At 34.5% G+C, this 22145-nt stretch overlaps 1 protein-coding gene across 1 annotated transcript; it reads right to left on the minus strand.

Annotated features, from left to right (window-relative positions):
* Positions 1-1218: 1218 nt before the first annotated feature.
* On the minus strand, positions 1219-18431 carry LOC149416339 (uncharacterized). Its single transcript, XM_089641954.1, has 5 exons — positions 18339-18431; positions 16468-16583; positions 15442-15591; positions 15162-15288; positions 1219-1408 (listed from the first exon to the last, which is right to left on the minus strand). Exons 2-5 carry the CDS (start codon positions 16532-16534, stop codon positions 1219-1221), a joined length of 534 nt encoding a protein of 177 aa, XP_089498080.1. The 5' UTR covers positions 16535-16583; positions 18339-18431.
* Between the last annotated feature and the right edge of the window lie 3714 nt (positions 18432-22145).

The raw sequence follows: 22145 nt of genomic DNA on the forward strand, positions 1-22145 counted from the left end.
GAAATTTATATCTGTATACGGTATTTCATCTCCGCCTTCTTCCTGGGGCCCTGGTTCCGTCTTGATGGAAACAGTCTCTTGATTTGGTAGATCCATGGCACTGCTGTCGCAGCGTTTGGTAATTTGTTCCAGCCAAACAAATATACCTGAAAAAGAACATAGTTGTGACGGAACCCTACTTTGTATCTGCTGTGAAAATTGATTTGGCTTGTAATATTCTGTAAAAACAATGAAATAGTATTCATAACACATTATTGGAAATAAGGATATAATTACGTGTGTACCTTGACCTTGAAGTTAAAACATTTGAAAACGGTTGTAAAAGTCGTCGTTAATGGTCAGATATATTTATATTTAAATAGGAATTACCGTTCCGTTTTGGGTACCGATTGGCACAAGTTAAACTAGATAGTTTTAGACATTTGAGCATGACATAAGAACAGTGGTCGCTGCCAAAATGAATACCAATGAAAATAAAAATTATCACTAACTAATATCAATTATCGTAACTATACTTAATAACTATCACAAGTATGGGATTATGCGTTAAACAGCATTAAACTTTTAGCATTAAACTGCGCGGGTGACTGGATGAAACAATGGACGTTAAAGAAAGCATGTGTCAAAAAATATATGAGTTAAACATAGACACATAAATAAACCACTCTCTAGATCGATATCTTCGGGCTTTTTGTATGGCCCCATTTTGTCACCCCCTAAACTACAAACGACCACAGATAAAACGGTCGTTTGGTCCAGATAGGTAAATATATGGTGGACCATAAAGAATACTCATAGCCATTTAAAAAGAATTGCAAACATAGACAATATAACTGCACCTGTTATAACTCTACTCAAGGGAAGTTAATAATTAATATTATTCATGTAAAAGATAAGGAATAACGAGTACAAAAAAAAATTACTTAAGTTCGAACACGATTAAAATTTATTTAAAAAAATGTATAAAGAAGGGTTAGTCTTAATTTAGCTTAATGATAGTTTTAAATTGTAATTCTTAAAATTAATTGTCGTTTTTCTTTATCCTAAATTATTGTTCATTCAATGTCTTAAAAGTTGGGTCACGTTACGAGATAAATATGCAAAAATTGTTCAGGCACTTCCCTTTACGATGATTCTGGAACCGCGTACTCCACGTTCGCACTTATCACTGATACACAAAAGCGGCAATTTGGGCTGGTTCCGAAGGGCGGAATCAGTTCAGCCTGGGCCAAGGCTCCGAAGGGCGGAGTCGGCAGGCAGCGATTTCTGAGAAGGCAGCTTCCTGGGCGGAAGTCTGGCGACCACTCTGGCTTCCTGGGCGGAAGTTCGCGGGGTTACGGGAAGAGCCTCGGTGACCGCTCCAAGGGGGAGGGCAAGAGGTTTCTCGGCGGACGCGAGATGGTGACTCCTGAGAGGCGAGAGCGTGACTGTTAGAGCTGAATCAGTTGTATTCACCCGCGTGATTCGGCGACTGTGGCACGCCTGTGGTGCGGTGCTGGAACTATAGTGGTTCCGCTTTACACCACTTCGGTGCGTTGTCTTGAGTCCGTGGCGCTGGCATCGCCATTCTCACCGCTAGATTGCGCTGTCTGGCTGAGTCTGATTAACTTACGGTTCAAAAATCTTAATATATATTTAAGTATCTTAACATTATGCAGGCATACACTTAATTAATATCTGGTGGCAATTAAATTTCTAATCTAAGTTGACAATTACTCTTACATCTAGATTTATGCTTAGTGTTAAATATTTTAAAATTACGTTTTTAAATATGACCATCAAACAATTACAATTAAGCCTAGCCTTGGGCGAAGGTTTTTTTATTGCCGGGTCGCTGGCTTAACGATACACCCATTTCAGAATTACTACTTGATGAGGGTCTAGAGCTAAATCTGCCGACTAATGGGTGTATTTCTATGTTGGCTTTCTAAATTTTTATTGCGATTTCCGGCCAGGCTATTCACTAAATACTTAAGGTCTAATAAATCGAACTGCCGCCTCCATCTGCGTGTAAAATTACAGAGACAGATGCGGGAGCACGTGTTCGCTTTGGTCTTGCTGTGAATTCAAGTCACGTAGATACCTAGGGACATATCACACCCAGCTAACAGCGTTCATTCACTATCCCGAAAAAATTATATATTTTTAAAATAAAAATACATACATATTGGAATGCAGGAAAAGGAAAATAAAAAAAAAACCCACACCTACACATCAAAATATTTTTTATTTTCAAAAAGACAATGGACAGTAATACAAAACAGGGTCAGTACAACCGATGTATTGAGCATTGATTTATTATTGAAGTAGAAGATAATACTCATATATCTAAACAAAACATGAAACAGAACAAGACACAGAAAAATAAAAAGTAACGGCCTCAACTAGGAATCGAACCCAGGATTTCTGTCTTACTGCAACAACTTAATAGTATTTAATTTGACCTTGCACAAAAATACAAGAATAAATTATATAAACAAAATACATATTCAACGTGTTGAAAGATATTCATTATGTCAAGTAATAGTAACGCCTTTTGACTTTTACATGGTATAATTTAAATCATAATACATAAACCATAATATAAGAAATAAAAATCTTGTACACAATAAAAGCTTGTAAAGAAATATAGCTTGTAAAACAACAAAAGATATTATAAAATAGAATTTAAGAACATGTATTTAATATTTTTATTTTGGATACTGACAATTCGTGGTGGAATCCATTATCTATAAATAGTATAAAATAAAGTGACATTAGCGTCTGTCTGTTTGTGCGCTTAGTTCTTCTTAACTATGCAACTGATTTCGATAAGGTTTTCAGCATCATTTAGAGATTTTTTTCCGTAAGGTTTAGATAAATAACACATACATTGACACATATTGATAAAAAGCAGAGAAAAGTCGATATAAAGATTATTTTTGGCCACTTACATTGCTAACGCTGGCGAGACCTTATGAGAATATCAAAATAATGTACTACGGAATTGTATACCTTAAAAGGGCCTACAGAAAAGTCTGTTATATATATATATACAAATGTTATACATATCGCAGTTGCCGTCTGGTCCCCAAAATCTCCTCTTGTGCGTCTTCTGTTTCCTGGGAGAAAGGGCTGCCGTCGGACCAACACAGCTCAAAATGCCCTTCGTCTTACCTAGAAAAAGACAAAATTTGAGACCAATGATTACACTATTCTAGTATTGTAAACATATTTAATAAATTTCATGGATAAAATTAATTAAAAATATTTTAAGAAAAGGGGGACATTTATGGTGATGGATTAATTCACTGTTGAACTTTCTTGTATGGGAAAAAATCGCGTTTTATGCAGTTTCTGCAGAATTTGTAGGGAGCGAAAACAAAACTTCTTGAGCGTGTTTCACTGCAATATAAATTAGGTGTATACCTTCAGAATATTCCTTTAAATGAGGATTCCACACTGTTGAAGCGTACTGTCGGTGACTTACATCTTATAAATATTAGTTAAAGAGTAACAAATTTAAGTGTTAATTATTATTGCCACAGCACTAGAAGTTATTCAAATTCTCCTGCAAGGGTTTCATATAATTTCCACAGCTTTGTCGTCAGCAAACATTATGGAAAATGCTGAAAATCTGAATAAGGTACTTACTTGATGCAATTCTGGAGAGGTTTAAATTACCTTGTTTGATGTAATCGTGGCTTTGTTTAGCAGTTTTAGCATCCTAATACGTGGTATAGTATCGCGTCGGAATACGGATAGGTCTGAAAAGGAAAATTAATTAAATTTTTAGCCAATGAAGTACATTCAGGAATCAGGAACATTGTATCAAAGAAAGAGAGGTTAGTACATGTATTTAACAACGGGTTCGGGTCCTTCTTTAAATTGGTGGAGATAGACCGGATAACACACTTTAACACAACACAGCATTAATTTATCACCTTGAAGAATTCTAGCACGCAACATTATTTTTAGATGGTTGAAAGAAAATTCAAAATATTTACGCTAAAAACTTCAACTGACTTCATGCTTCAACTTTCGAAATGGCGTCTTGGAAATTACCGTTATTTTTTATCGCAGCATAACCCATGCTTAGCTTCTCTTTCTGTTTCATAAGTCGCTATGGTAGAGAGCGAGAGATCAAACTACAATTTTTGCTCTGAGCCAATGAGATCTGTGCTTTCAGCCACAACAGCTTTGTCTATAAGAATTTGGGTTAGGAATAACTCCTCCCATCAGGGTTACAAGACTCAGACGGGAGTTGTACGCCCCTGTCCTGGCTACTCATCCTGGCGCTGATGGTATAGTTAGAGTGGTCACTCTAAAAACCTCTCAAGGAACTTTCGTGAGGCCCATCACCAAAATATGCTTGATGCCCATGGACTCGGATCCAGAACCTGAAACTGTCCGGCCCAACCTCCCGGACCGCTTGGAAATTCCGGATTCTCCCGAAGTGTAAAAAAAAAATCTCTCACTCATTAGATGACTTCAGGAACAACTGATACGCTGATGAGTAATACAATGATGACTCATTTAACTCTATAAACCTCAAGATGTCCAGGAATTTTTATGAGCTTTGCTATGCAACTTCCTGAGAAGCCCTTAAAAACACGGTTTACATATTTTATTTACATTTCCACTTCATTGAATAATTACACGAAACGAAATACTTACCTACGTCCATTATATTAATTCCATTATTATAGCATAGTTTTTGTTGAGTTTACCAAATGTCAATCCAAGACACCAAGAGGTTGTTGTATTTTTCACAACTGGTTCGACCCACGAAAACTACGTCGACATTATTTTGACATTTCTACACTTACGTCACGTTTTTAGCTGCTCATAAGGTCTGAGACACATTATGTGCGCATACATTGGGCGTGGCATGGACGTATTATATGTTGTGCTGATACATTACTCTAAAATCTTCCTTAGGAAAGTATGTCAAATCAATTGGGGGACTGCCGCGGAATGTCATTTCATGTATGGGAGCTGTCACTTTGTAATTACGGCTCTTCGCTACTTTTTCAGGCCCCTTCTCATGCGGTTGGTAAGAGAGGGGGTCGCATTATTTTAAAATAAAGCCTGGCTAGCAGATCACCTCGTGTCACTTATGTGTGACAGGCCTGTATGGGATTGTATGGAGTTATGATGTAATATGTCACCCCCTTACAGCTCGGCTGATATGAATTTGCAACCTTATAGCGCTTTCAACAAGTTTTTTGTTGGTTGCTCATACGAATCCTGTCAAATGTATTCCTTAATATTCTTTATAAATATATCCGCCAGAATTACTCTATGTTCCAAATAAAAGGTTCTCTCAAATCGAATTTAAATGTTTTCAATCGTTGTTTCAGTACATATTTATATTGAACTGGGTTCAATGTCCGTTATAAAACAGAACACTATCACAGAAAACAATGGATCTTCCTGACCCAGAGAGCGCTTTCATCAAAGTGGAACCAGGGACCCAGGAAGAGGATGGAAGTAAATATAAACACAAGCAGCTGCTTTATTAGGAGAGTGATTGATATATTGGTGTTTATATTGTTAAAAAAATTGTAACCTTGTTTATATGTTTCAATAAAAAAAAAAAAAAAAAAAAAAAAAAAAAGTGAAATGCCGTATACGGTTATAGATTTCGACCACCAGGATGTAAAGAAGGAATGCTTGCAGTATTCTGAGACTACTCCGACAGCCAGTAAGTAGTATTGCAAAAGCAAGAAAAATTTGAATGTTAATTTCAAATGTTTTAGAATGTTTCGCGGACAGGACGCATACTTGTTCATGGCGTCACCCAATGACTAAATAAAATACGTAAACGAGGACTTCGCCTACCAATAAAACATTTTGTACAAAAACTAGTATAGTAAATACTGCCGCGATGGAGGCAGCGATTGTGTGGTAACATTATAATGAGAACATGATTTGACAAAATTTTATTGTCTTACATTTATCGACGTTGAGGGATAAGTTGTCAGCGATACACCAATTGGGTAATTTGTCGGTATTTTACTGTAAAATAAGGTAGTCCTTAATAATGGATGTTTATTTGTTTAATTTGATGTGATCAGCAAAGAGCAGAACTTCTACATCATTGAAACGTTTGATCCTGTAATTTATGATTTTTTACCTCCAGAATTTCATAATGTTTTTTCTGTAAACCAAAGGCTTGAATTAATTATTACAGTATGCATTCAGGGATTAAAGATGACCTATTATTATTTATTTTATATTATATTATTATTTATTTTTTATTTAACTGTCGAAGAAAGCAAACACTTTTGTGGCTTGACAATATACAAAATGAAAAAGATTTTTTTTTTTAAACCACTTTATTTTAATTTTTATGTCCACCGGTTTCGGTTGTTCCCAACCTTCTTCAGGACAATAAATATATAAACTAAATATAGTACAGAGAAATCTTTTGAGGTAAACAAAAAAGAAAGCGTTTAGAGAAGGGGTGGGGGGCGTCAGAGACAGGTAGGTAGAGGGGTAAGGGAAGGGTGGGGGTTAGATAGGGAGAAAGGGAACAACTTTAAAATTGGACTCGTGGTTTGTTTTAACTATTTATTTAAATTGGGGAATTACTTTTATTTTTATTTGATTTTACTAATTCTAATTCTTCTAAATTATTAAGGCGTATTCCTATTTTATTTTTTTGTATAATTTTGACTCATGTATTTTTTATTATAAGTATGGTTAGTGTTAATTTAATGTATAATGTTCCATTAATTCTAGTCGTTGATTCAATATTTCCACCTATGCAATATATTTATAAATGAAAAAGAAATATAAAGAATAAACATTATAAGGAATGACAAAATGATATAAAAACAAATAAAGACAGTTAGTAGTAATACAGTTTTCGCATGATTATAATAAAACAATAAAATAAAATAAGATGATAGGAATATTACACAAAATAAAGTTATCAGTTTAGTAAGCTGCATTTTATATTTAAAAGCAATAATTATTAGCCTGAAACACTCATCCACATTGAAAAATCTCCTGATAAAAGATACATGAAGCCAACGGGACGATTGTTATCAGGAGATTTTTCAAAGTGGATGAGTGTTTCAGGCTAATAATTATTGCATATAAAAATAATTGTAACCCTTTGTGCTATGCATAAAAAATCTTGTCTTTAACATACACCGATTTTCAAGAGCTTATTTAATAGTACCTATGTCGTGATTTACTTTGTCAAATGCCTTTGAAAAATCTGTGTAAATGGAATCAATCTGTTTACCACTATGCATAGAGTTGAGAACAAAATCAGTAAACTGTCCTAGATAGCTATGTCTTCTTTTGAAGACATTAGTAGAGACATTATTATTTTTGACTATTTGATACCTGTGATTTATAACAAATTTAACAAAAACTTTAACTTGAAAAATTATGAGGAACCTTGCCCTAAACTGACAAAAAAGTGGTTAATAAATGAACAAAACGTTTATCTATCCTAAACATTATATTTGGTATTAATATTTAAACTTAAGCTAATGTGTATTATGTTATAACATTAAATGGTAGAACCTACAGACAAGCTGATTGTCACAGCTTTGTGGGACTACCCATATCTTAAAAAAAAAAAAAAAATTGCTTTCGGTATTGGGTGAAATTTCTCCTTTACTACCATTGCATAGCGTTTATCTTCATTTGCTCTACATTTAGTGTGGTAAACCTTCCTGCGAGTATTCAGATACTAGAACCTCACATTCGTCTAAGCATATCAACGTATATAATACTTGCATATTGTTTTTCTGTTTCTACAGGTAACATTATTGTGGAAACTGTACCCATGAACGCAGAACCAGGATCCCTAGAAGAAGACGGGGGGATAATTTCTTATACGGAAATTGACATTGACCTTCCGGATGTCCAAAAGGAATGCTTAGATCGCTTTCATAGAAGTACCCAGAAAACAGGTAAATTTAATGTTGTCCGTTATAAATTAAAACATTCATACTCTTTTATTTCATAATCTTTTAATAGTTCTATGAACCAGTTGCACTTATTTAGTTTGATTCATTATTTTTTTCAGACAAATCGACAGATCTCAAAACGCATCATGTGGAAAAACCAATATCTTGTACCTATTTTAACTACTCCTGCTTTTACAAGTCAAAGTCAGAACATCACTTGCGTATCCATACTGGAGAAAAAAAATTTTCATGTTCCCACTGCAATTATTCATGTTCTCGAAAGAGAAGTTTGACGAGTCACTTACTTTCTCACAGTGGAGAAAAATCTTTTTCATGTTCCCACTGCACATATTCATGTTCTCTAAAAAGAAATTTGAAAAGACACATGCTGACTCACAGTGGACATAAACCTTTTTCATGTTCTCATTGCAATTATTCAAGTTGTAGAAAGACAGATTTGACGATGCACATGGTCACCCACAGTGGAGAAAAACCTTTTTCATGTTCCCAATGCAATTTTTCATGTTCTCGGAAGGGATATTTGACGAAACACATGGTCACCCACAGTGGAGAAAAACCTTTTTCATGTTCCCAATGCAAATATTCATGTTCTCTAAAAAGATATTTGAAAAGACACATGCTGACTCACAGTGGACATAAACCTTTTTCATGTTCCCATTGCAATTATTCATTTTCTCGAAAGGAAAGTTTGACGACACACATGTTTACTCACAGTGGAGAAAAACCTTTTTCATGTCCTCACTGCAGTTTTATATGTTCTCAAAAGAGATATTTGACGAAACACATTGTCACCCACAGTGGAGAAAAACCTTTTTCATGTTCCCAATGTAATTATTCGTGTTATCGAAAGGTAGATTTGATGACACACTTGCTGACTCACAGCGGCAAAAACCTTTTTCATGTTCACACTGCAATTATTCATGTTCTCGAAAGCGATATTTGAAGAGTCACATGCTCACCCACAGCAGAGAAAAACCTTTTACATGTTCCTATTGCAGCTATTCATTTTCTCTAATATAAAATTTAAAACATCACACACTTACCCATACAGGAGAAAAACTCTACACATATTCCGATTGCAATTATTAATATTTGAATTTATTATTGCGTTCATTTCACGCCCGTGGGGCTTTGACTTGCTGCACAAGTTAGAATATGAGAAAGAAATAGTAAAAATAGGATTACAATCAACAGAAAATACATTCACAGTTTGAACACTTATAAATATTATATATTCTTGCATCACAGTTGGAACACGAATATTGTATATTTTTAAATTATGCGAAATGATTGTATTAAAAGAATTATTTTTTTCTAAGAAAGATTCTTCAATCCGGATACCATTACTTTGTCATGGCTGTCATATCACTATGATAATGCCATCACTAGATCTCAAAGGATTAGTCCAAAGTGCAAATGCAGCAAATCTCTAGTAAGAGAAATTTTCATTGCAAATATGAGCTCAAATTTAAGTCACATACGTCAACGTCTTCTGCAAGATTCAACACTATCGCTACAAAAAAAACAGTCGAAATTGCGAGAGATTTGTCAGCATAAAAGTGCATCAAGACAGCCACGGTCACCTTATCAAAGTCAAAATGTCAACAGTCATTCTTCAAGTCCAAAAGTGTCAAGTCCAAGAGGATCAAGTCATTATGTTCGTCAATTCGTCAATTCATCGTCAAGTGGTCAATTCAATCGTCACGGGTCACCGTCGTAGTCATCAACGTCAAGTGGCCATATACCCTGTGGAAGATGTGGTCAGCTACACAGATATAAATGTCCAGCCGTCAATGTCAAATGCAGGTCATGTAATTTCTACAAGCATCAAAACCTAATGATGAGAGTGCTTATTTCTCTGAAGTTCATTACGTTGGAACAATAAGAAACATATATAGTAACAATAATTCAAGTCAAGCATGGCTCTTAGATTTATTAATTAATAATAAAATTTAAGAAATGATTTTAGTTTTTTTTTTTTATTTTGGATACAGAGGTTGACATAAAATGTCATGTCATTATAAAACTTTATAAAGTTAAATTTATTAAATTCTATTTTAAAAACGGGTTATGTAAATGTGTCTGGTTTTGAAGGTAATAAAATACCGATTATTGGGCAATGTGATCTTGTGTGTCAAATTAATGGAGAAGTCACAAATAATATTATTTTTTGTCACAAATATAGAATGTCAATCAGTTTTAGGTCTTCCAACTGTTGTTAAGCTTGGTATTTTAAAAATAGTTTTTAATGTTCAATCTAGTGGTAACATGTAGTATTTAGCACGCGGTGCATCTGTTATAGTGTTATCGTATTTTATAGTATTTAGCACGCGGTGCTTCTGTTATAGTGATTTCGTATTTTATAGTATTTAGCACGCGGTGCATCTGTTATAGTGTTATCGTATTTTATAGTTTTTAGCACGCGGTGCATCTATTGTAGTGATTTCGTATTTTATAGTTGCGGTGCATCTTTGAAGACGTACAATTCTAAAGGCAGCGTTTATATAACTAACTTCTCTTTCTATAATGCTAGCGTGACTCATTAGCGCCTGCTACGATATCTGTAAAAGTTGCAGCTGTTTTCTTTTCGTGTGCCGACTACAAATTTGCATGTTCCACAAAGAGCCAACTTATAACTCATATGTTTATCCAGAGTGGAGAAAAACCATTTTCGTGTCCCGACTGCATATATTCATGTTCTACAAAGGGCAGTCTTAAAATTCACATGCGTACCCACAGTGAAGAAAAACCTTTTTCTTGTCACGACTGCAACTATTGGGCACTTCTCGTGTGACAAATGATTTTGCTGTCGGCGAATGAGACAACATAGAAGAACGACGTAGAGTGATTCTACACCCGCACCAGGTGAAGTATTACTGAAATTTCTATGGCTATGTATGGCTACTACTATAAAGTACTACTATTCGTGGCTCTGTTCCACTGACTTTGTCGTTTTTATAAAAATCCTCTGCAGAAATGAGCGGTCGTTTTAATAGATTCCACAAAACTAGCGATTTGAAATTTTAAGAGCACAGGTATCAGGTGGGATAGCTGTTTTTATTCTACCGTTATTGCAATTGAAGTTGCCCCGAGGAACTAGCATCATTGGTCCTTTTTCTACCGTTGCAGTCAGGAAACACGCCAAACGAGCACCCACGGGTAAGATTGACCACACGAGAACGGGTCTTTACCACGATTCGTGGGATAGTGAGAGAAAGCAATCATATTGAAACAGTGGGGTTTGTTCAGCATCATATTTTTCATCAAATCCACGGAAATATAACAGCGAAGAAAATTGGACATTTATTGTATATATTCATTGCTAAAATAAGACATAAAAGAAAAGAATATTTTGTTTATATAACATCTATTAATACTCATTCGACCGTCACTCCTGATCACACTAATCCCTAGATTCCTAGCCTCCGCTCATACAAATTTTCTTCCTCGCCTTATAAAAACCCTCCACACAGCACCCCAAAGATAACATAGGCGGTAAAGTTTGAGGGAAATTATTTTCCTCAGGGCCTCTTGTGTTGGGTCAAAGTAATTTTTTAAACTAGTATAACTAAAAATATATATTGACCTCTTCCCATAGTATGTTGATCCAGTAAGAAGTTGTTAGACTAAGATGATCCACCTTTAACACCATGTATATTGACGGCCGGCATAGTCCAGTGGTAACGCATTGGACTGCCATTCCGAAGGTCGCGGGTTCGAACCCGGCGAGCGCAAATAAATTTTATTTGATTAATTTGTGTTATTTCACAATTAATTAATTAAAATAATATATAGTATATTTGCGGCACGTTCCAGAGTGGAAGATACTACCAGTATCGCCCTGGTGTAAGACCACCATTCAGAATTGAAACGTTGCTCCAAATGGCTTAAGCCGTGTTTAGTGACTAGATCTGAATAGCCAGGTACTTCCCCACCTTCCTCTTTCCCTTCCCCACTTACCTTCAGTCTCACAACATCCCCCAATTGGGGATGCCATAGTCTCACTGGCTCCAGACGGGAGCAGTTGGGACTCTTGTGAGGTATTCACTATAAAAAAAATATATATATAACTTGGCTATTATGGAATACATAAGAAAGCTCGAACAATTGGGCATTATAAACATTATAGGGGCAGCAGATCTTCAACCTGTTGACTGTGGGAAATCCGGAACCTTACTAACAAATCACAGTAAAATATGTACACAAAATTAAAAAAATCATTGTTTCTAAAATAAAATTTAGTGCAAGCGATTTGGACACTTACCTTTATTTCAGTTTCTTTATACATAAGGATTAAAATCACTTTAAAAACTAAGGGCAAACACATTACTATCCTATTAGTCGTTAACCCTTAACTAGGCAAGAATATCAAAATTTAAAATTTAATAGTTAAACCGCGTTATTAGGTTTCTGGGTCTAAAAGAGTTATATCAAAAAATTATGTTTTTTAATTTTCAGTAAAGTGAGAGTTCAAATGTTAACTACGGTAAACAACGTAATGTTAGATATAAATGAAAAATTGTAGCGAATAAGTAGTTATCTGTATTTACTTCAAATAATTACAAAAACAAGAATATTTCAACTTTGTTTTTAAATGAAAGCGTTTTAGTTTTTTCCAATAAAATCATAGAATATATTGGCATTGCAGCCCTTACAAACCCCTCTTTACTGTTTTCTGTTCCCTGCTTTACTACATTACACAGGATCAATACTTAATTGATTCTCGTGCCGCAGTTCGTCCTAATTTTCTCTACAAGCAATGTATTTTACCAGAATAATCTTAATAACTATTGTCAAAGTACAAAAATGTACGAATTTGTTGATTACGTTTTAACGGAATTATATCTGATTTAAGCACGTAACGAAATGTATGATTGGGTGAAGCCATTTCGACAGCAATTTTCAATTAGTAAAGATTTAAAAAAAATCTTAAGTTATGATTTGTCGGTTCAGTTATGTAAGGAGAAAAATACTTACATTTTAAAATATCAGAGGAAAATTGTCATCAGTCAAATCACTGGAATTTTTTCTTTCTACCCAGGTAGTACGTTCTCGAGCGGTTGAAGTACCTAGCGGTTGTGTTTACCAAATAATTCTAGTAGGTACAAGGTGCGATCTCCGCATAGTAAACAAAAAAGAAAATGTTCTAGAATGCACTAGTAGCTGCTTCTACAGTTCTACAGTTTAGAAAGTGAATGTAGAAGTGTAAAAATATTATTTGAAAAAATAATTAAATATATTACTGTAAACATATTCACATATATTTTGATATTCGTGTTAGAAGCATGACATAATTATCTTTTTTACACATACATTTACATTTAACTTACAAGTACATTTAAGTTTAAAAAAAAATCAAATATTTTGCAATGCGATTCAGAAGAAATTCAAGGAAATCAAAAGGTTATAAACATTTTGACCATTTTAAAATTTTACTAATTTTATATACTGGAAACTCTCTGGTGAAACATATCATATCTAATACTAGAATTTATTTTGTAAATAGTTTTCGTGAAGGTGAATGTTAACGCAAGGAACAAGAAAAGTGTCCAGTCAAAGATTCTTTTCGAGAAAACGCATAATTAAATACGAAAAAAAACTGTGAGTGCGCACACGTTTTTTCAAATCTCTCTTCAGCCAGAAAACGAAAAAGTTTTTTCTCAGCTGTCATTAAGTATTTTCTCTTCAAGGAACACTGTTGATAACTTGCATAGTTGCACTAGGAACAAGAAAAGGGGGGTTTTATCCGCTCTGAGTCAGCATGTGTTCCAACAAATGTCCTATATGTGTGGCCTTTCCTAGAATCTGAATATGTGCACTTGGAAAATGAAAAAAGTTTGTTGCCACTGTGAAACAGCATGTGGCTTTTTAGATGTGCGTTTTGAGAATATCCATAGATGAACAAGGAAAAAGAAAATGTTGACTCCGTAGTGACTTAACGTGCGCTTCATATTGCTTTTATAATAACATTAATATGTGCACTTGCATAAAACAGGTTTTTCGCCACTGTGAGACAGAATGAGGGCCTTTAGATGGGCGTTTTGATAAAATGAAATGTTTCACACGGGACATGAAAAAGGTTTTTCTCCACCGTGAGTTAGCATGTTGCACTTCAGATAACATGTTTAGTTGCAAACGGAATATTAAAGAGGTTTTCCTACGATGTGAGAGAGCATATGGCTCTTCAGATGGCCCTTTTGATAACATGCATAGTTGCATACGGAACATGAAAAAGGTTTTTCTCCACTGTGAATCAGCACGTGTCTCGTCAGCTGACCTTTTCTATAACATGCATAGTTGCACACGGAACAAGAAAATGGTTTTTCTCCACTATGAGTCAGCATATGGCTAATCAGTTGAACCCTTCGATTACATGCATAGTCGCACTCTGAACATGAAAAAGGTTTTTCTCCACTGTGAGTCAGCTTGTGCCTCTTCAGCTGACCCTTTTGACAACACGTATAGTTGCACTCGGAACATGAAAAGGGTTTTTCTCTGCTGTGAATCCGCATGTGTACGTTTAGTTCGCTTTTTCGATAACATGCATAGTTGCACAAGGTACATGAAAATGGTTTTTCTCCACGGTGAATCCGCATGTGTCCGTTTAGTTCGCTTTTTTGATAACATGCATAGTTGCACTCCGAACATGAAAAAGGTTTTTCTCTACTGTGAGTCAGCTTGTGCCTCTTCAGCTGACCCTTTTGACAACACGTATAGTTGCACTCGGAACATGAAAAAGGTTTTTTTCTACTGTGAATCCGCATGTGTACGTTTAGATCGCTTTTTCGATAACATGCATAGTTGCACACGGAACAAGAAAATGGTTTTTCTCCACTATGAGTCAGTATATGGCTAATCAGTTGAACCCTTCGATTACATGCATAGTCGCACACGGAACATGAAAATGGTTTTTCTCCACTGTGAGTCAACAAGTGTGTCTTCAGGTTACCTGGTTGATAACTTGCATAGTTGCACTCCGAACATGAAAAACGTTTTTCTCCAATGTGAATCAGCATATGCCTCTTCAGATGATCCTTTCGACAATACGCATAGTTGCACTCCGAACATGAAAAAGGTTTTTCTCCAATGTGAATCAGCATATGCCTCTTCAGATGATCCTTTCGACAGCACGCATAGTTGCACACGGAACATGAAAAAGGTTTTTTTCCACTGTGGGTCAGCATATGCCTCTTTAACTTTCTATTTTGAGCATTTGAATAGTTGCACTTGGAACAAGAAAAAGTTTTTTCTCTTGCATAGGTGCGTACGTTTATTGCAAAATTTGACTTAGGAGAGGAGGAGTAGTTGTGATGGGGAGGAGTGAATCCCTTTTCCACAAAATGCGTCTGAAGATCTGTCGACAAATTTGAAAAATAACATGGATGAAAAAGACTCAGTTAAACTTATTTTCTAAACTTAGAGTAAATAAGCGAAGTAAGTTCGTAGAAACGATAAAAAAATAGGAGAGTCCGAATCGTTCAAGTTTACAGCGAAAAATTGGTTTTACCTGCTTCCTTGGAAATTCTTCCAAAGCGTTCTAAGCATTCCTCTTTTACATCCAACAGGTCTATATCAATTTTCATATAAGTAAGCGCCGCTTCATCTTGTTGGGGTCCAAGATCCGCGTTTATGGTGACTGTCTTCACATTAATGTTTCCTGGAATAAAAAAGGACAATAAATATAATGAATCTTTTCATGGCCAGCCCTGAATCAAACGGCGCCAGGCGCAAGATTAATTTTGGCTGCCCTCACAGTCTAAAATAGTACACGCCGAGGCAGTATACCAAAATTAAAATGATGATTTGGGTTTTTTTGCAGAGCGGTATTTATCAAAAATAATATAAAGGGCGATGTGATAGGTTAAGTACCCAGGGACGCCCGGGACGAACTGCACTAATTGCGCCCGCATAGAGCCAGCCCTGTATCTTCGTCAAATTGATATTGACGAGAATTTTTTTAATTGAAAAACAATAAACTATTCTTTTACGAATAAATACCATTGATCAACAAGGTCAATGTCAGATAAAAAATGACCTCAGATATCCGCTTCAGGGACCGATTCTTCAAGAAGGAAAAACCTTTCTCTAGAGCACGTGTAGTAGAGAGTTTGGTTGTTTTCGGTCAAAGAAATATTGTTTTTACAATCAATATTTATGTATTTTTAACGTATAATACGTGTAATTCACATAATTTCTCAAATAAAATAAGGTGAAAATCGAGGAACCGACAACTTACTATGAATAATATAATAAAGTTTAATGAGTGCTGTATTTTGGTATTTTCCGGCAAGGACACATATTAAGGTAAATACCCAATACACCTCATGTTTTATAAGAAAGGATGGTGTGCACAAGTGTGTGTCCTGTTTGTACGACATTTCAAAAGAGAAATTGATTCCGGACATCCGAATTTTAAGTTCTATATTTAACACGTATGCAATGCAACAAACTGTCTGAGTACTCTCCGCATATTGCGAGCATTCCTTCGTTAGAGCTGGGTGGTCGAAATCTAAATCTGAAAATGCAATTTAACCTCCATCTTCTTCCTGGAGCCCTGGTTCCGTCTTGATGGATATAGTATCTGGCTTCAGTAGATCCATGGTCTGCTTTGGTAGAGATTGGTTATTGGTTTAACCCCAAACAATATATCTGAAACAGAACATTGTTAAAATAAAATAAAATGATAAAATTTAAAAGTTAAATTGAAACAGGATACATGATTTTTAGCTCAAATCGTTAAATCATTCCTCCTTACGTACCCTTAAAAATTGAATATAACAACCTGTAAATTCTAATACGGGAAAATTATCTTGGGCTGTGCATTGATGAACACGTAACTTTTAAATAGCATATTCAAGATATTAAAGATAAAATCACCCCTTTAATTAGCGTATTTAGCCGGATATCATATCTGTTACTAGATAAAATTTAAAAAAAGGTCTATATTATAGCCTCGTACATTCACAGTTAAACTACTTGATTGAAATCTGGTTAAATGCATATGAAACATATATAAATGAACTACACGTAAAACAAAACAAAGTAATCAAAAAGCTATTTCACTTCAAACCTAGAACATCAACAGAAAAATTATGTATGAACACAAAACTATTAAAATTAAGAAACTTTTTATGAATATAATACATGTCTCATTATATGAAAAATAAATAATAAACTCATACATCCAAATACAGAAATCATTAAAACGTACCAAGTAAACACACACACGGCAACAAGATAAAATACATTTAAACACCATACATACTCATTACGGCAAGCAATCCATTGGTTACGAGGGGAGCAACATACATAATTGCCTCCCAGACGAAATTAAAAATGAAAAAAAGTGTAGTTTAATTTTTTAAAAAGTTGTTCAGTTTTATGATCAATCAACAAAACAATGATCGTGAATAAAATCGTTGTGTAATATATTAATGTGTTATCTGACATTTTTTCCATCATCAAAGATAGATCCCGCAATGTTTGGGCAGAGTATTGGCACATTGCTAGCCAATCCAAGGGAGCCTGCTATGCCTCAATACAAAGGACTATTCCATCAAAACCGTGGTTTCAGCAATTCCCTCATTTTTCCAAAAAAGAAATTTCTTCACTCATTCGAATGAGGATCGGACATTGTTCCGTTCCTTCCCACCTTTTTAAAATTCACGTCCTTGACTCCCCAGATTGTACATTTTGTGGTCTAGAAGTGGGAACTTTAGATCACATATTTTTTGGTTGTCCCTCTCTAAACAAATATCCTCTCTTGTATCAAGCCTTATCTAAAATTGCCTCCCCTCCATTCAACATCTCATCTCTTCTAAGTCTGAACTCGACTCCAATTGACATTATAATTTTTAAATTTGCCTATTTAAATAAAATTAATATTTAATTTCACCTTTTATTTCTCAATAATTTTAAATGATGGCCAAGAACACCCTTGAAGGGTGAAAGCCAAAAATAATGTAAAAAAAAATGTAATAGTTTTTTCTAGTTAAATAAGTGAAAATGTAATTTTCTTTTATCTAGAAAAAAAAATATAAATAAATAAATAAATGTGGTTTCGCTTGGAATATCCTGTTAAAATAACGAAGACGTAGCCAAAACACATTTGTAAACCTTGAAGATATGACAACGGTTAAGAGAAACGTTGTTTATAGTGGGAAAACTATATATATGTTTACAATGTTTACCGCCATTCCGCTTTTAACAAAATATCTGTTAACAATATGTTTTTTTTGTGATCATTGTAATAAATGCCTTCGAAATGCTAATCTAATAATAGGTAGACGTCAAATTGACAGTTTAAACATTCTACTGTGACAAAACGCCCAATGATTCCCTAACTAAACTGGAATAACGGCAGCTACCAAATGAATAGCGATGAATATAAGAATAAGTACTTACTTTACCAATAACCATCACAGGAGTGGGATAGTATGTTTAACAGGAAGAAACGGCTCTCGGAGAAGAAAGCACTTGTTAGCACTTGTCAAAAATAATTATAGGTTATGCATAGACAAGAATGAAGTCATAGACAATTATTATAATTATCATGGCGACCAGATAACTAAAAAAAAAAACATTTTCATCATTTGACTTTTGAACACATACATAATATATTGTTAACATACAAAATCATCATATGATAATTAATCACGGTAATTAATAAGAACGGTTATTATTAAGAACGATCGTAACTAAGAATAATGATTTTTAAGAACATTTCATATTCAGCACAATTTGCGAGTCATTCCACGAGAGTGAAAGTTAGTTCTGCCTCAAAGTCTCAACAAAACAGTTCCATTATTTTACCTGGTTAATTATTGATTTGATAAGGGTTATTATAAATTTTAATTATATTTTCATTTGTGTTCCGAGTTTCAGCAGAAAAGCAACTAAATAAGTTGGAGTTTTAATGTGAACATGTTCGTGATATTTGCAAGTAAATTGTTTATTTGTTTTTGACGTTGTTATGTAAATATTTTGTTTGTGTATTTATTTGCAGGTATCGACACTTGCAGAGAGCCATTTCTTTGTGATTCTCTTTCGACGAGACCAATCCTGTCCTTACTGTCCTTACTGTCCCATAACTTTTTCGTCCATTGCCATTGTTTTTAAAACCTTTTGTTTAAATGTGAGTATATTCAATAACAAACCTAACAAATCGACAGTCCCGAAAAACCATGTCAGATGTGCATGTATTGTATTTTTGCAATAAAGCTGTTTAAAGTTTCATTTGTGTATTCTGACTGTTTTTGAAATCAAGAAATGTTGTGTTGTTAGATATTTGGCGTCAAGAGAAGAATGCAGACTAACTAATTAATAGTAAACAGCTCGACCTGCTTAGGTACTTGCAAATTACTACAAAGAACAAATCGTAAACAATGGCATTGAAATTTTACGACGCCGCGCCGAATTTTTTATGATGCTTATCACCGGACACGTATCATGTGTCAAATAGGATTTAACCGAAGTAATTAAATTTTGGTTATTTTTTCTTGGTTCCTGCTCTCATGCATCCTATTTCGGGATAAAAAATACTTGCTGAATATTAACACGTGTAGAAACTGTTGAATTTTAACTCAATAAATATGCAAACAACTGGCTTAATCAGTCATTTGTCCGACGACATTCGCAAAGTTGTGTATCAATTGCAAATCCTTCCCTAAGGTACCGCAGAGAGGAAACCGGCATTTTACAGTCGATTGACAGATTGACAGACTTGCATAGATGTTCAGTACAATGTGTAGTATTATGTCAAACTGTAAATTCCTTAGTTTTTAAACTTTTCTTGTGATCTAACCGTATATAAAACCGTATTAAAATACCCTTTTCGTGGTTTTGTGATATATTGAGTATTGTGATTCATATGTTTATACGTTTTTAAAATTATTATTTGTGTTTTGTGTTTGTTAGCCGGAAATTACAATATTTTTGGTGATTTTAGTGATTCAAAGTGTACTATTAAAACATCAAAAACCTCATGGATTTAGGAGATTATGAAATCGCCGATATTTTGATGAAAAATAATGATGATGAAGACGAAAGTATTGAAACCACTGACGATCTATCAATATTCTCCGATGATTTTTCTACTGATGATGAGGAAACGGTTATAGTCATAGACATATGAATATTAGTAGACCTGCCCTAAGTGATTAAAAGCGTATTATCCCCACTCCCCATACCGGTTCCATTAAGCCGGCTGGGCTCGCATATGGCCTCAAGTGAAATTTGAAAACGTGACGTCATCATTCTTGTGCGAACTATGGTCGAGGCATCATCGGTTCATTTTACGAAATAACACGGCAAAATGTTGACTTGTGATATGAAAACTTGTAAAAATAGATGTGAAAAAGAGAATAAACCCAACTGTCGTAATACATTCCATAAGTAAGCATTATTTTACTTTATTTTAAGCTTATTCACACCGTATTATATAGATCAGTTTTAGAAACATATACTATCACATCACAGTGTAGCGATTCTCAAGTGTGCTCATCGTTGTTTACTGGGGTAAGTAAATTATGAGACATTTGTAAAAGTGTCTTAACTAAATACTCTGAAACTAACTACGACTCTGAAAATAGAAGCTGCCTTACTTGCCGAATTTGGACTTCGCAAATTAGTTCATAACGTGGCGAGTAATTTGCGCTCCCATGTAGAAATGTCTATTCATTCAAAAGCAGATTTTACTTTTAAGAACTAAATGGTGATACATATTATAATGCGAGATGCCTATTTACTGTCAGATTGATTTATTGACGAATCACAGTCAGCCTTACTCCCTTCGTTCTTCAACAGTTGATTTTACCCCTCGCCATTATCTTCTCGTCTATTAATTCCTATGTCTGTGGTTATAGTAGAATCGCAACCTAGTGCTAATCGGAGACGGGAGGAAGCTAGAATATGGGATGATACAAACTTCACCCCAACACTGCACAACTTCAATGATTTCCAGTCCAGAATAAAAACACACGTTTATTTGGACGATGATTATCTTGAACTGCAACTTTTCCAACTGTTTTTTATAAAAGAAATTATAAACACCATTGTTTCCGAAACAAACATTTACGCAAAATCCGCATCCCATAATGTATCAGCGTCGTCAAAAATTGAAAAATGGGTCGACACTACGAAGGAAGAAATGTACGTTTCTCATCTACCATAATTCTTTTGAGTCTGGTTGGAAAAAATTGTATCAAAGAATATTGGTCCAATAATCCTACAATAGAGACACCGTTTTCTAAAACATTATTTTCCCAGGATCTTTTTTTTACTTATCTTGAGGAATTGTGCAAGTCAATGCTACAATAATGACAGACTTTTCAAGATTAGGAGCATTTTAGAACCGTTAAAAAAAAAAAATGAATGAACTTTTTATCCCTATTTAAGTATTGATGAGAGGTTATTATTGTGGAAAGGACGGCTCTCTTTTAAAATGTATAGGTATACCTTCAAAAAAGGCACAGATTTTGCATCAAAATTTTTGTTTGCTGTGACGTAAAAACAGGCAATGTTTATTACACCGGAAATGAAACAGACATTGAAAGCCACCAGCGTTGGAATATCGGGATCTGTAGCAATGACTTTACTTGAAGATTATCTTGGCTGTGGGCATCGACTCTACGTAGATAATTGGTAAACTTCACCCGCTTTGTTTGAATGTCTTTTTGAAAACAAAACTAATTATTGTGGGACAGCAAGAACCAATCGGAAGCAAATGCCTAAATTGGATAGGAAAATAAGAAATGGACACTGGACAGGTCATAGCGTATAATTCGGAAAATGTATTGACTTTGAAATGGCGAGATAAACGGGATATTGTGATGTTCACAAATTTTCACGCTAATAATATGATCGGAACAAAAAAAAAAGATTTATGAAAACAGTTTATTTATAAACAATTTCTGCTATGTAATTATTATTACGTGTGACAGCTGTTTCGCCCTCTGAAGGCATTATCAAACTGTTTTTAAGTTTAAAGAGATGTCATGGCCGTTGATGTAATTCATTGTGTGGTTTGATAATATGCCAGATTTTTTTGTTATTATTACTGGCTCTGGACTGTTTCTCTTTGTAGTAGTTTTTTTGTGGTTTTGATGATATTATTGCATACATTTCTGTATTTTTTATAAAATATTGTGGCTTGAGTGTCCAGATTATTGAGTAGATTTTTGTGAAGTTTGTCCCTTTTTTTAATACAAAAAA

This window comes from Hesperophylax consimilis, chromosome 17 (genome assembly GCF_061612785.1).
Source record: "Hesperophylax consimilis isolate HC1 chromosome 17, BYU_Hcon_1.0, whole genome shotgun sequence".
In the NCBI taxonomy this organism is placed as follows: domain Eukaryota; kingdom Metazoa; phylum Arthropoda; class Insecta; order Trichoptera; family Limnephilidae; genus Hesperophylax; species Hesperophylax consimilis.

Bases quoted from the DNA above. Each gene is read 5' to 3' on its own strand.
- LOC149416339 (XM_089641954.1), bottom strand. From the start codon at position 16,534: ATGGATCTACTGAAGCCAGATACTATATCCATCAAGACGGAACCAGGG. The intron at 15,592-16,467 runs GTTAAATTGCAT...TTTTTATTCCAG, and splicing joins GCTCCAGGAAGAAGATGGAG to GAAACATTAATGTGAAGACA. The intron at 1,409-15,161 runs GTGCAACTATTC...CTCGCCTCTCAG, and splicing joins AAAACTTTTTCTTGTTCCAA to GAGTCACCATCTCGCGTCCG.